Raw genomic sequence first — 12,388 nt, 5'->3', positions numbered from 1 at the left:
CATATTGGCAGTTTATTAAAAAAACAATACAAAAAATTAGCTGTAATCAAAATATCAAATCAAGCCAGATGCCAGTATGCAACACTACCAGAAGGTACATTTAACACAAACACTTCAACAGCAAGCTGAAGAAAGGTTATCACAGAACAAATATGCATATTCACAACTGATTAATTTGTCTCATTTCTTTTTACTGTTCAGTAGGCAAAAGTACAGGCGATCCAAATCCCCAACGAGAACAATTAACTCAATCCAAAACGTTTATAGAAATAACTGACGACTTTGTATTCTAGAACGTTATTAATGTATTAATCTGTCTATTCGTGTAATTTTTCCCCAAACTAGTAATAATAACGGATCTACAAGCTCACAACACGTTGCTTTGCGACCCTGTAATACTGTTTTTTTTGGTTGTTTTTATAATGTTTTGAAATAACAATAATTAAAAACAAAATGTAGGAAACAAAATAAAAATAAATCAAGGGACCCATAAACATGTGTCTGTGACCCACGAATGGGTCCCAACCCAGTTGTTTGGGAACCTCTGTTCTAGACGCTCATGCATGGCGGGCGGGTTAGCGGGGGGGCACACGGTGTTTGGCCGGGTCGCTGGAATCCCAGAGCTTCTGGAACTCCTGCACGAACGGTCGGACCAGGTCGGGTTCCTCGGTGACCAGAATGTTCTCCTTGTTGCTCTGCACGGCCTGCAGGGTCCAGTTGAGTGAGCCCGTGATGAGGCGTCGCCCGTCCACCACCGCAAACTTGTGGTGCATGTGCACGGCGTCGTAGTCCACTCGCACACAGATCCCTGGCAAGAAGGCGACAATGATCCAGTAAGTATTGTTATGGTGTCATTAGAGATGAATCTACAGTATATACGTCTCTGTACATCTGTACGTGTGTATGTCTGAAATGCACGTAACTCGAGAACCGTTCGCCCCCACCGACTTCAAATTCGACACACACGTTCCACAACCCCACAGGGAGTGCAGTGTTCCACAACCCCACAGGGAGTGCAGTGTTCCACAACCCCACAGGGAGTGCAGTGTTCCACAACCCCACAGGGAGTGCAGTGTTCCACAACCCCACAGGGAGTGCAGTGTTCCACACCCCCACAGGGAGTGCAGTGCCCGGTGTCAAGTCGGTCGGATCCACCACGGTTGTCCAGAACAAGAGGCCTCTGCAGGTGCTCTGGACAGGCTCTGGATGCCCAGGCTCCATATATGGAGCTGGCCTGTTCTGACATCACAACACTCGCATAACTACATATATAGCAATAATGGGACACAGAGAGACAGATACAGATATCTCCATATATGGGCATAAAAGGGACACAGACAGATGGGTGGAACGGGTACTCTGACACAGGTACAACGGGTATTGCATAGCTGGGTGTGGCATGGATCTCCAACTTCCATCGTTACCGACTCTGTGCTCTACAGCCGGGCACCAGTCTAGTATGAATTAACCACATGAAATGAACCCTAGCGTCCTTTATTCTGGACATGTCATCATCATCATAACCGGCAATAATTCGGCAAAAATTGTTTAACCTTCGGTGGAAATACTACAAGCTCACAATGCGTCGCAACGTGACATATTTGGTAATAGAGGGGAAAAAGGACCATCATCTAAAATAAATTTATCATCTGGTACAGTACATGCACACAGTGCATGACAATTGACAACTAAACGTTGGTCCACAAAAGATGTTATATTTTTGATGAGACTAGTAAAGTTGATGTTCAGCTAACCTTGCATTTATTTTCTTTCTACTGAAACTCAGTTAGAGCTGACAGTGATTACTAAGCAGAAAATATTTTAAAGGCTTGGGTCCAAGCCAAACCTTTGAGTTTGAGCCAATGGTCTATAAAGTGTGTGCGTGCGTGTGTGCGTGCGTGCGTGTGTACATACTGTATATATAAATAAATTAGTTGATATTTCTGCATGGCATTTGCAAAGATATTATAAGAGAGAAGGTAATAATTTTGGCTTGCATCAAACTGATTCTTAGGGGGTTGCACAGTCACACAACTTCGTAATGTAATTTTCTTTCCCGTTGCCAATTTCTGAAGCAACAATATGGCTGTAATAATTAACTTAAAAGCAGAAAGGCAGTTGGAAGAGAAAAACACAGAGGAAGCGGATAAACTGAGCAAGACAGACACATTTGCCTCAGAGTAGGATTAAACTGACTCATAGCAAGCTTGTAGAGGCAACTTTCCATGGACCAGTTCTCATCATTTTCCCCCTTAATCATCAGTCAGGTCTCAGGAGGAAGACATTCTGATGACACTATTTGAATACAGAACGAGCACCTTTTGATGAGACATGTACGTGGATATGACGTATTTAGTCGACGAATTTAGTCATAGTTTTCATACAGTAGCTTAGATTTTATTTCAATTTAGTCATTGTAAAAAGGTATTCGAACATTTGCTGCATAGTTTTAGTCAACACTGACCACCATACGACAAAGTATAAATCAGGCTTAAGAAGAAGACCAGAGTCTTCCCCTGCATTTCATTTTTAGGTGGAATTGGTACCAAAAAAAAAAGAAAAATCCTAACTCTATAAAAGTTGCACAGCTCATGTGTCAAGTATTGGGTCTGAAAGCATGAAATTTCAACTTTCAAGCACAATGTGAGATGTTGGGACACATAACCCACTCGCTGTCACTAAGCCATATACAAAATAGCCCAATGTACAAGCTCACAACACGTAGCGATGTGACGAGTTATGAGCTTGTAGATCTGACGGTGACCTGTTAACTATTTTAGACATTTTGATAAAAGTTGCATTTTTTAAATAGGGATGCATTTTTTAAATAGGGATGCCAGGTTGACAGTTGGTTAAAACAATGAACCGGGTTGCAATTAGACCTCCACTTCTTGAGTCAAGAATTGTGTTTTGTGATGTGATGATCAAGACAATCATAATAAAATAACCCCCCATTGGAGGCTTGTGCTTACCTGCCTTACGGAGTACGCCTATCTGGGAGCCAGTCATCTTGGTGAATGGCTGATCTGTCAGGACACGAATGGTCAGGCCCCTTTTATGCAGCGTTAGTACCGCCCGACTCAGGTCCATGTTGGAAAACGAAAACACGCACAAGTCGAGCGTGGAGGAGGCCGACAGAAGGTGACGAAGAAGACGAGAGAATGAAGTCTCCACGTCATGAGACAAGGGACAAGAACAGCGACTGTGGACAGAGAGGGGACAGAGAGTACAGCCCAATTTATCGTCAAAAAACTGGTTTGTGACTCTCGACAGAGTATAAATCAGGCTTAACCCAGCCTGATCTAAATCAGTAGTTCTCACACTTTCAAGATCTTTCAACAATATCTGCTATTTTGGAATAGCCAACGCAAAAAATAAAATAGAAAAGACATATTTTCTCGGTTTGAATGTGTTAATATGGCTAGTTAGTGGCATCGCATAGTGATGATAAGTGATATACAGTGTAGCCCATGAGCCATATGCATAGTTCTCTTGGTTAGATTAGGCTCACTGACTTATTGTTGAATAGCTGATTATCATGAACTATTCTAGTAAAAATCGTATGTGGCTGTTGTACAAGGTACTGTAGAACCAATGGCATACACCTGTCAGGTTTAAAACCAATAGAAGGTTTCTGGACTAAATAAGGCTAACAATACTTGTTTCAACCCATCAGTTTGATTTTCTTTCCCGCTAGAAAATAGAAAATCTGAGTGCAGGTTCCCCCAACCTTTACGTTTTGGATACGATGTGCAGAAAAAGGTCTGGGCCGGTGCCGGTACGGTCCGGTTGTGTGGAACCTCATCTCGGAGCCATAATAGCAGGGGAGAGGTTCCATAATGGAGCCAAGTTTCCCCATGCACACTACAGAAAGATACCATGATGGTACACTTACTACTGTGCATGGGGCATGAGGAGGTGCTCCATACAGGCAGGCTCACTGGGGAAGAAGAGGACCTCGTTCAAGGGTCTTGCAGGCCGGAGGCGGCGTTGGAGCCAACCCAGAAGCTCTCCACTGAGACCGAGAGCGATGGCTCCCAGGCCCAACACCTTCACTGTCTGGAGCAGAGACATCTGACTGAGAGAGCACACACACAGGTACAACAACATGGGTCAGTGGTTCTAAAAGTGGGGTCCCAGGCACCACCAAAGGGGTCAAAGGGGGTCCACTCACCACAGTAAAAGGAAAAGGAGGAACAATTTAACAACACTATATTTTCAGATGTTTGAAAATAGCCTATGTGCACACAGAACTGTTACGAGATTGTAGATACTCTTATTTTCAGTGGTGGACGATGGATCATGGTCAGTATCATTGCCAGAATCATAGAGTATCTGTCAGTATCACAGTATCAGTAGGCCTATCATGGCCGGAATCATGTCAGTATCATATCATGGCCAGTATAATGCCCAGAATCATCTCAGTATCATGGCCAGTATAATGTCAGTATAATGCCCAGAATCAGGTCAGTATGGCCAGTATAATGTCAGTATAATGCCCAAAATCAGGTCAGTATCATGGTCAGTATCAGCGTTTTGCCTGTTCTATCATCTCTCCTAATCCTATGGTACTCACATCAAACTGTAGCCTGGAATTGTGGACAAAATCTTACAAAATATTTTGTCTTGCGTCTGAAAGGCCAAATCTCATCAAATGGTGGTCCGCGTTGGCCTGGTTCAATGCCAAATAAATAATGGACCTCGATATGAAAAAGGTTGAAAACCTAAACCACTGACTGGTTTAAAGTTAAACCACAAGTCCACAACCCTTCAGAGACTGTTCAGAGACCCTCCCCCCGGCTTGAACATGAAGAGTTTGAGGAAGAAATTAGGACGATTAAACATTTGCTTACCACCAACCGCCTGTATCAAAAGCATCGGGGTTTTTTTTGTAAATAAGTGAATAAAACAACATACCTGAGCTGTTGTCGCCACCACGTGGAGACATGCTGCTGTTTGACACACACCAGGCAGACTTTCACTGGGTGTTGCCAGATTGTGTGAGAGAAATAAGCAACCACGTCTATGAAAACAAGCCCCAAAGAAGCGACTACTGGTCTGCGATTTTTTTTTAAAGAAGAAAAGGAAAACATCTTGGAAAAAAGTGATTAATTTTGATAAAAAAATAAAATAAAAACACAAATCCCTGGCAAAACATATGTTTAGATGCAGGGTCCAATTTCTTTGATGAATTGAACAATGCGGACCCTGTTGTAAACAAGTGTAATGCTTAATTGGGTCGTCCACTCACAGTTGACAGTCTCTGTATTGAGTTGGTGCTTAAAATGTACTGTAATTCTACAAACTGTTAATAAATATTTCAATCCATCAATCAATCCTCCTTGGACAAATGCTGCAAGGCATTATTCTGATTCTGTGCGTCCTTCAACCATAACATGAAAATGTGTTAAGAATCACACAAGCCCAAAGAAACTACACTTTTAGAAACAAGCCCAGAAAAAACAAGCAACCCGCAAGCGCAAGTACCTTAGCAACTTTACAGAAAAAGAAGCCCAAACTCGGTTATGATTATGAAAAGCAGACATGGCAACACTGCAGACTTTCCTCAAGACAGACAAAATACTTCGTCGCGTGAGGGTGTCGCGCGTCGAAACTAGCAGATCTACAAGCTCACAACGGGTATCTTGACTTATACTCTAAGGTCGCTATGCGACGCGTGTGAGCTTGTAGATCTGCTAGTTTGCATGGTTTTGCCTGCATGTGTGCAAAAGAAAGCCTCGTTTCCGTTTCCTTTCCCTGCTCTTTTTTGGTCATATCCGGTTTAGAGCCCGCCTACTAACCACGTCAATCAACTTGACAGACGTTTCCCCAGAACCAATAGACTGCGGAGAACGGCGTCCTGTCGTCCAATCACGTCGTGCACATTATAACGGGATTTGGATTTGACAGAATCCACTTCCTCCAGTGTTGCCATGTCTGGCTTGTTTTCCCTGTAAGGTTGCTTATAAATATTGGTAGTTGCGGGTTCCGTGGGGGGGGGGGGGGGGGGGGGGGGGGGCTTGTTTCTAAAGTGTAGTCTACTATTTAGGCTTGTTTCCTAAATGTTCTTTTAAACTATAGTGATTGTCACACATCTCCATGTGAAGGACCTCCAGATCATAGACTGTAAAAGCTCCAGATTAATGTATTTATTTGTCCAACTAAGGACCATACATTAAAAAATGTGTGTTTCAAAGAATATTCCACATTTTGGCACATTTTTCTCCTTCCATGATTGTTTTGAAAATAGCAGATCTAGCAGATCTGCTATTTTCAAATAGCCTAGTAGTCAAGTCAGGCTTCTTTTGGGCTTGTTTTCATGGACCTGGTTGCTTGATTCTCTCACACAATCTGGCAACACTGGCTTCCTCCCCCTCCTCCTTCTCTAAGTTGCCACAACGTGTGTGTTGGATTCTACAACTGAACTGGAAGGTAAACAAGTTCTAAAACTTTATAACGTTTACACACAGCGGCCATTACGGTTCTAGCATGGCCGTTTAGAGGCGTCATTTAAACACGCACCACTGGATAGTAGCCCCTTAAACTCCTGGCATGTTGGAAACGGTTGATATTTAGTTGTTTAAATACTCGAAATCAATAAGCTTAGCTAACCCACCTAGCCTGCTTCATATGGATCAGGAGCACATAGAGCTAATGCTTGATGTATAACTCGTCGTACGAAGGTGTCGCACCAAAACATGTGCAGTGGTAGAAAAAGTACTACAAATTCAAAATGTAACTTGAGTAAAATTACTGATACTGACATCAAAATGTACTTAAAGTGCCAAAGGTAAAAGTGCTCATTGTGCAGAATGCCCCATATTTAACGTTTTCAAATGTATAAAAAAATCTTTTGAAAATAGAAGATGATCTACAAGCTCACAATGTGTAGGCTATTTTCAAATGGCCAAATATAGGGCTATAGGGTTGAAGTGGTGAATGTATGTTTTGTAATAATCAAAATCTACAAAGTGACATAGTTTTCAAATGTAGTGGAGTAAAAGTATAATATTTGGATCTGAGAGAAAATAAATAAATGGTACAATACTTAACTCATAACCCGCCACCAAATATATATATATATATATATATATATATATATATATATATCTACAGTCTACACACCCTCCGCCAACCTAGTCCCCATATATGGGGGACATGGGGAGAGCAACAGACTTTCTTCTTTACACCTGACAGGGGGGAGTTTCCCTGGTTGGATGTAGCGCATGGAAAGAAAAGAACACGTTATTCCAACCAGTTCCATTCCCCTCCATCAGGCGCCCCGGCTGGCCAGGGGGAGGCAGTTTAGAGACCAGGATTACTGCATGTTTTTTGTGAGGGTACCTACCCTAGGGGACACGGGGAGAACATGCAAACTCCACACAGAAAGGCCCTTTCACCAACCGGGTATGGGCACTGATGACGCGGAGGAGGAAACACGCCGCCAGCACCCACAGCGTCCCGAGCGGGAATCGAACCCAGGACCTTCTAGCTGTGAGGCGACAGCACTACCAACTGTGCCACCGTGCCCCCGCCACCGTATATCTATTTTGAAATAACTTCCGTTTCCCGTCCCCAAAAATATAAGGACTATTCGCACCTGGCGGTGGACGGCGAGGAAATCACTGCAAAAAGAAAAATCACACCCGTGTGAACTGAGTGGTGCAACTCCCCCACCCTCCCCTCTCTCATTAGGCAACAGTGCAGCACGTGCACGTGCAGCACTATCTGTCTCTTTGTTTCTGGCACAACAGCACCCCTACTGGTACTAATAGTCATACTCGTGCTCATGAACACATACATAGGTGGACAGTGGACACGGACATTGCTGTTCCTTGGAGTGGTTGCACCACTCAAAAATACATACAGTACACATTGTATCAGGTTACACACATTATGTTCTACTCTTGAATAAGTATTATTAATATAACTGTTTGTTTACAAGCATTGTTGTTGTTGTTTGTCAGCTGCACAGTAAACTGTAGAGAGTTTGTCACCATGGGTCGCCGCAAGTCCAAGCGAAAGCCCCCTCCCAAGAAGAAGCTGACGGGGGACTTGGACACCCAGTTCACCTGTCCATTCTGCAACCACGAGAAGTCCTGCGATGTCAAGATGTACGAAACACAGCCACCAACACGGTTACATTATTTACATGTTCATTATGGGGTGGATTTGGGGGGGGGGACCCAAGTTTGTTTCTAATCATGACAGTTTTCTGAAGAACCTATGTTTCTATGTCAGTGGTTCTCAAACATTTTCATGTCAAGGACCCCCAGAAATATATGTAATTGGCCACTGACCCCCATCTGAAAATATGTTGTTTCAGGGACCCTCCCAGAAGCAAAGATTTTAGTTAAAAACGTTCACTCTGAAAGAATATACAGTATATTCAAAGATTTGTGCCACATTTTCATGATTTTTCAAAAATAGCTAAAGTATAACAATGCTTAGAACACCAAAAGAGGTTCCCACTCAGAATGAGTTAAGGACTTAAATACAAAAAAAAGAAACTGCATCAAAAGCAATCCGCATCATCAAAAGCTCAAAGCTTTGTGGGCTTGTGGATTGGCTATTTTTACAGTTCAAATATGATTATGTTTGGGGTGTCCCAGCTTGAAAAGGCTGAGAACCCACTGCATCAATGTATTGCACATAATTTAAAGTTTATATTATTTGTTTGTCTCTTCTGTCAACAGGGAGAGGAGCAGAAACACTGGGATAATATCCTGTACAGTCTGCTTGGAGGAGTTCCAGACACCCATTACCTGTATCCTATTCAAGACGTGAAGACATATTCATGTGCAGATTAGATGTAACGCGATGAATAGAATATCCGACTCACATTTGAACGTCGGCACTGTAGGAGAAAGGCATGGCTGCGGCCTTGGGAGCATCAATAACTTAAGAGACACAACTATACTTTGTATAAGAAGAAGTAGAAAGAACTGATAGTGAAAATATGTGTGCAGTATACATAAAACTTACAAGCAGGTCAAAATGTTCCAGTGTCACTGTCAATATAGCTTTTAAATCTTTTTACTTATTAGAGGTTTGATCTCTACTACACAGATTATGTTTTTGATGTCAGTTCAAGGAATTTCTCTGCTTCTCATAATTACGTTAGTCTGACCATCAGTTCATTTAGTTCAATGTCTTAACAAGCTTTAGATGCCGTCTGGTCGATGTGTGGTGAATGCTAACTCTTTGAACAAACCATCAAAAGAATGTCGATGGTCAACACAGCAAAATCCTGTTTTAATTTATCTCTGAAAGTTGAAAGGGTACATTTCAAACAGTACTGAAAAAGAAAGGACTCCCGCACACTGTCTTCAAATGCAGTGAAAAAAGAACCAGCTAAGTTTCATCGGGTCTAACTTTATCCTTTTGCCTTTGGCCTGATGAAGGCCATATAGGCCTAAACGTTGCTGGTTCCCTAATAAACGTTATTTTTCAGTACGTTGGACACCTAGTTGTCGTCCTCCTACGCACCCGTCACTTGTAAGTGTGCAAAAGCCTTGCTTTTTATTTTATTAACACTTCAAACAGTAACATGAACACACAGGATATTACTGGTACACAGTAACCAGCAAGTATCACTTCTGTTTAACGCATTAAGACTGATTCTCCTTAATCCAGTTGTTCATCAGATCTGTCCGAGGCTGTGGATGTGTACAGTGACTGGATAGATGCCTGTGAATCCGCCAACCAGTAGCCCTTGTTGGGGCTGAGGCCTAGCAACAGAGGTGGCACAGTGGCCAAGCTGGTCGGAGTTAGGGGTGCTGCTTGTGGATCCTAATTGAACTTACGGGTCCAATCGGTTACATTTTGTACTCCCTCAGAGTTACAAATGGCTAAATTTAACTCTGAGGATTTTATAGTGCAGTTTTAAACCGGTTGCTGGATGGTCAGTTGAGATTCAAGTCTAAGCACAAAATGGCACTCCTGCTCAACCTTAGTTGGAATGGTTCTGTCCTCCTTTTGCATAAGGTCATCAGCTCAGACTTTGAGGTACAGCTAAATCCTGAGAGTTTCAAAATGGTCCCGTAACGGTCCATTTTGACACTTTCAGGGTTAAATGGAACGCTCAGGATTTTACTTGTGTACACAATGCTACACATCCCATTCTTCCCTTTAATGTGCCCACAGATATCCAGCAGAGTTGGCCAGGTCACGTGGAAAGAAATCTCGAACTGGCATATGTACCAAATGTCTTTCCACCCTGATGTGAATAATCGTATACTGTAGACTTAAGGTTGCAATTCTTTTCTTGTCCTGCCCGGGATTCAAATCCGGGTCTTCCTCATGAGAGGCAAAATTGAGGCCAAAGAAGTAGTTGATTGTATTAGATTGGGAGAAATAGATCCTCATAATTATGTTTGAGCTATTCCTGCCTGCAAATCATGGGTGACACTGGATCTATACGACCATACTGTATGGGAGACAGTTAAAAGTGAAGAGAGGAAGCAAGCACTCAGTTGAGTAATTCAACGTAATAAAGTCAGGTGCACGGTTCAGGTAGATACAGTCCATAGAAAATAATTCCAGCACTCACTTTGTATCCAAGAAAGGAGTTTTGTTTATTCAACACAAAAACTGCTTGTGACGGAACGTTCCGCCATATAGAATCCAACCGGAAACTGTCATATAAGCTTTATTATCAAACCGCATCGCTGATTATTATTATTTCTTTCTTCAGTGATCCTAGTCCGGTTTCGCGTGTGCACACTGCTGTTCACTTCTTGTATACAGGCTGACTAAAAAGCTGAATAACTCTAAATCTACGGAGCTCTCCATGGTTTTGACAAAGCGCTTTCTAGATCAAGGATGGCTTCATTTTAGTTCGCCAACATTGGCGCTAATTATTTAGCATCTAAAATGGACGCCCAAACCGGACGTGCATCACACTAAAACCAAGTAGATCCAGGTCGGCAGTCAAGCGTTGGCTCTTGCGTCCACCAGGTTGCAGTGAATCGGTTAAGTGTCCCCCAGCAACAAACAGACAGACGTTTTGGCCCGGAGGCCTTCCTCAGCGTAAATTAAATAAATATTTACAGCCTCCGGGCCGAAATGTCAGTTTGCTGCTGGGGTAAACTTAAATAAAGAAGAATCCTATTGGATACAAAGTGAGTTCAGGTATTCTTTCCTATTGACGGAGTTAGAGTGACAGTGCTAGTATAGGCTATAATAGGGAACGAGTGAGTTTACATATCAAGACTTGATTTACCGGTATGTTGTGAATTTTAATAGACATTTGTCTCCGGCCATAATCTCTAGGCAAATATGGCTGCATTATCTAGTAAGAGTGCATGTTCCAACTGGGCTACATAGAATACTTGACCACATTGCAGTGGCAGTGCTTGTATAGTGCCAGAATTTCTACAACCCTTTTTAACCACTTAAACCTTTTCTGGACCAGGGCTCACTTAAAAACTCCTGAAAGCGTCCAGCATTGCCTTCTCAAAGCATATATTTATTTTCTCAAAGCATATATTTATTTTAACTATCAATCAAATTGAAATAGATTTTTTGATGAACACGTTGGGTTCTGCCCTGGATCAACAGAACCGATGTAGTAATTTCCTATTTATCAATATCAGTGATGACAGTACAATTTGTCAAGGTTTTAAAGACAAAATACCACGAAGTCTTTTTAACAATACGTTTCATTAAAAAAAGTTGTCAATTATTTGGTGGCCCAAGGTTGGGGATTATTGTCTACTTTGTTTGCTGGGATCTCGCCAGGGTCTATACTTGATCCTCTCCTTTTCCCCTGCAGACCAAATCTCTTTGCCAAAAACAGACGATCCACAAGCATTGTATGAGCTTTTGAGCATTCTGAGCTCGTAGATCTATTTTGGCCCCAATCTTCGCCTAGTAGCCTATGATGACATGCCCAAAATAGGGCATGGGTACGCAGGGGGGTACATGTGGTGGGATAGCCATGGCTGTATATTATGCAATAATTGTAGACGTCCAGCTATGCAGATGATGCTGTGAGTGACACAGTCCAAGGTTGCAACATCCTGATGTAATGCATTGCAGCTGTATAGCTGACTTGGAACTTTCTCTCTTTAATTCAGGACGGGAACCCCTTTTGGTGTTTTAAGCATTACGTTATACTTTAGCTATCGAACAATAGCAGATCTACAAGCTCATAGCGCGGCACCAAGTGCCACGATACGAGCTTGTAGATGGGGGGGGGGGGGGTCCCTGGAACAACATTTTCAGAAGGGGGTCGGCGGGCAATTCCGTACATTTTTGGGGGTCCTTGACATGAAAATGTTTGAGAACGACTGACATAGAAACATAGATTTTTCAGAAAACTGACAGTTGTAGAATTGTCCTCAGGTCTAAATGGGTTAAAGTGATGCAAAACGATGTCAATCAT

The 12,388-nt window shown here is 42.4% G+C and overlaps 2 protein-coding genes across 2 annotated transcripts; one reads left to right on the top strand and one right to left on the bottom strand.

Moving 5' to 3' along the window:
• Nucleotides 1-575: 575 nt before the first annotated feature.
• Nucleotides 576-4,673, bottom strand: pld6 (phospholipase D family, member 6; the record flags this gene model as incomplete). Its single annotated transcript, XM_080758931.1, has 4 exons — nt 4,577-4,673; nt 3,899-4,074; nt 2,973-3,202; nt 576-808 (listed from the first exon to the last, which is right to left on the bottom strand). Exons 2-4 carry the CDS (start codon nt 4,072-4,074, stop codon nt 576-578), a joined length of 639 nt encoding a protein of 212 aa, XP_080615057.1. The 5' UTR covers nt 4,577-4,673.
• Nucleotides 4,674-6,388: 1,715 nt separating this feature from the next.
• LOC308312991 (transcription elongation factor 1 homolog) lies at nt 6,389-12,187 on the top strand. The gene is made up of 4 exons (XM_080759829.1): nt 6,389-6,432; nt 7,968-8,114; nt 8,697-8,767; nt 9,648-12,187. Exons 2-4 carry the CDS (start codon nt 7,999-8,001, stop codon nt 9,710-9,712), a joined length of 252 nt encoding a protein of 83 aa, XP_080615955.1. The 5' UTR covers nt 6,389-6,432; nt 7,968-7,998; the 3' UTR covers nt 9,713-12,187.
• Nucleotides 12,188-12,388: the final 201 nt, after the last annotated feature.

This window comes from Protomyctophum bolini, assembly GCF_963924005.1.
Source record: "Protomyctophum bolini genome assembly, chromosome: 3".
Lineage (NCBI taxonomy): Eukaryota > Metazoa > Chordata > Actinopteri > Myctophiformes > Myctophidae > Protomyctophum > Protomyctophum bolini.
The sequence above is the reverse complement of the archived record's forward strand: the minus strand, read 5'-3'. Positions and strand labels throughout refer to the sequence as shown.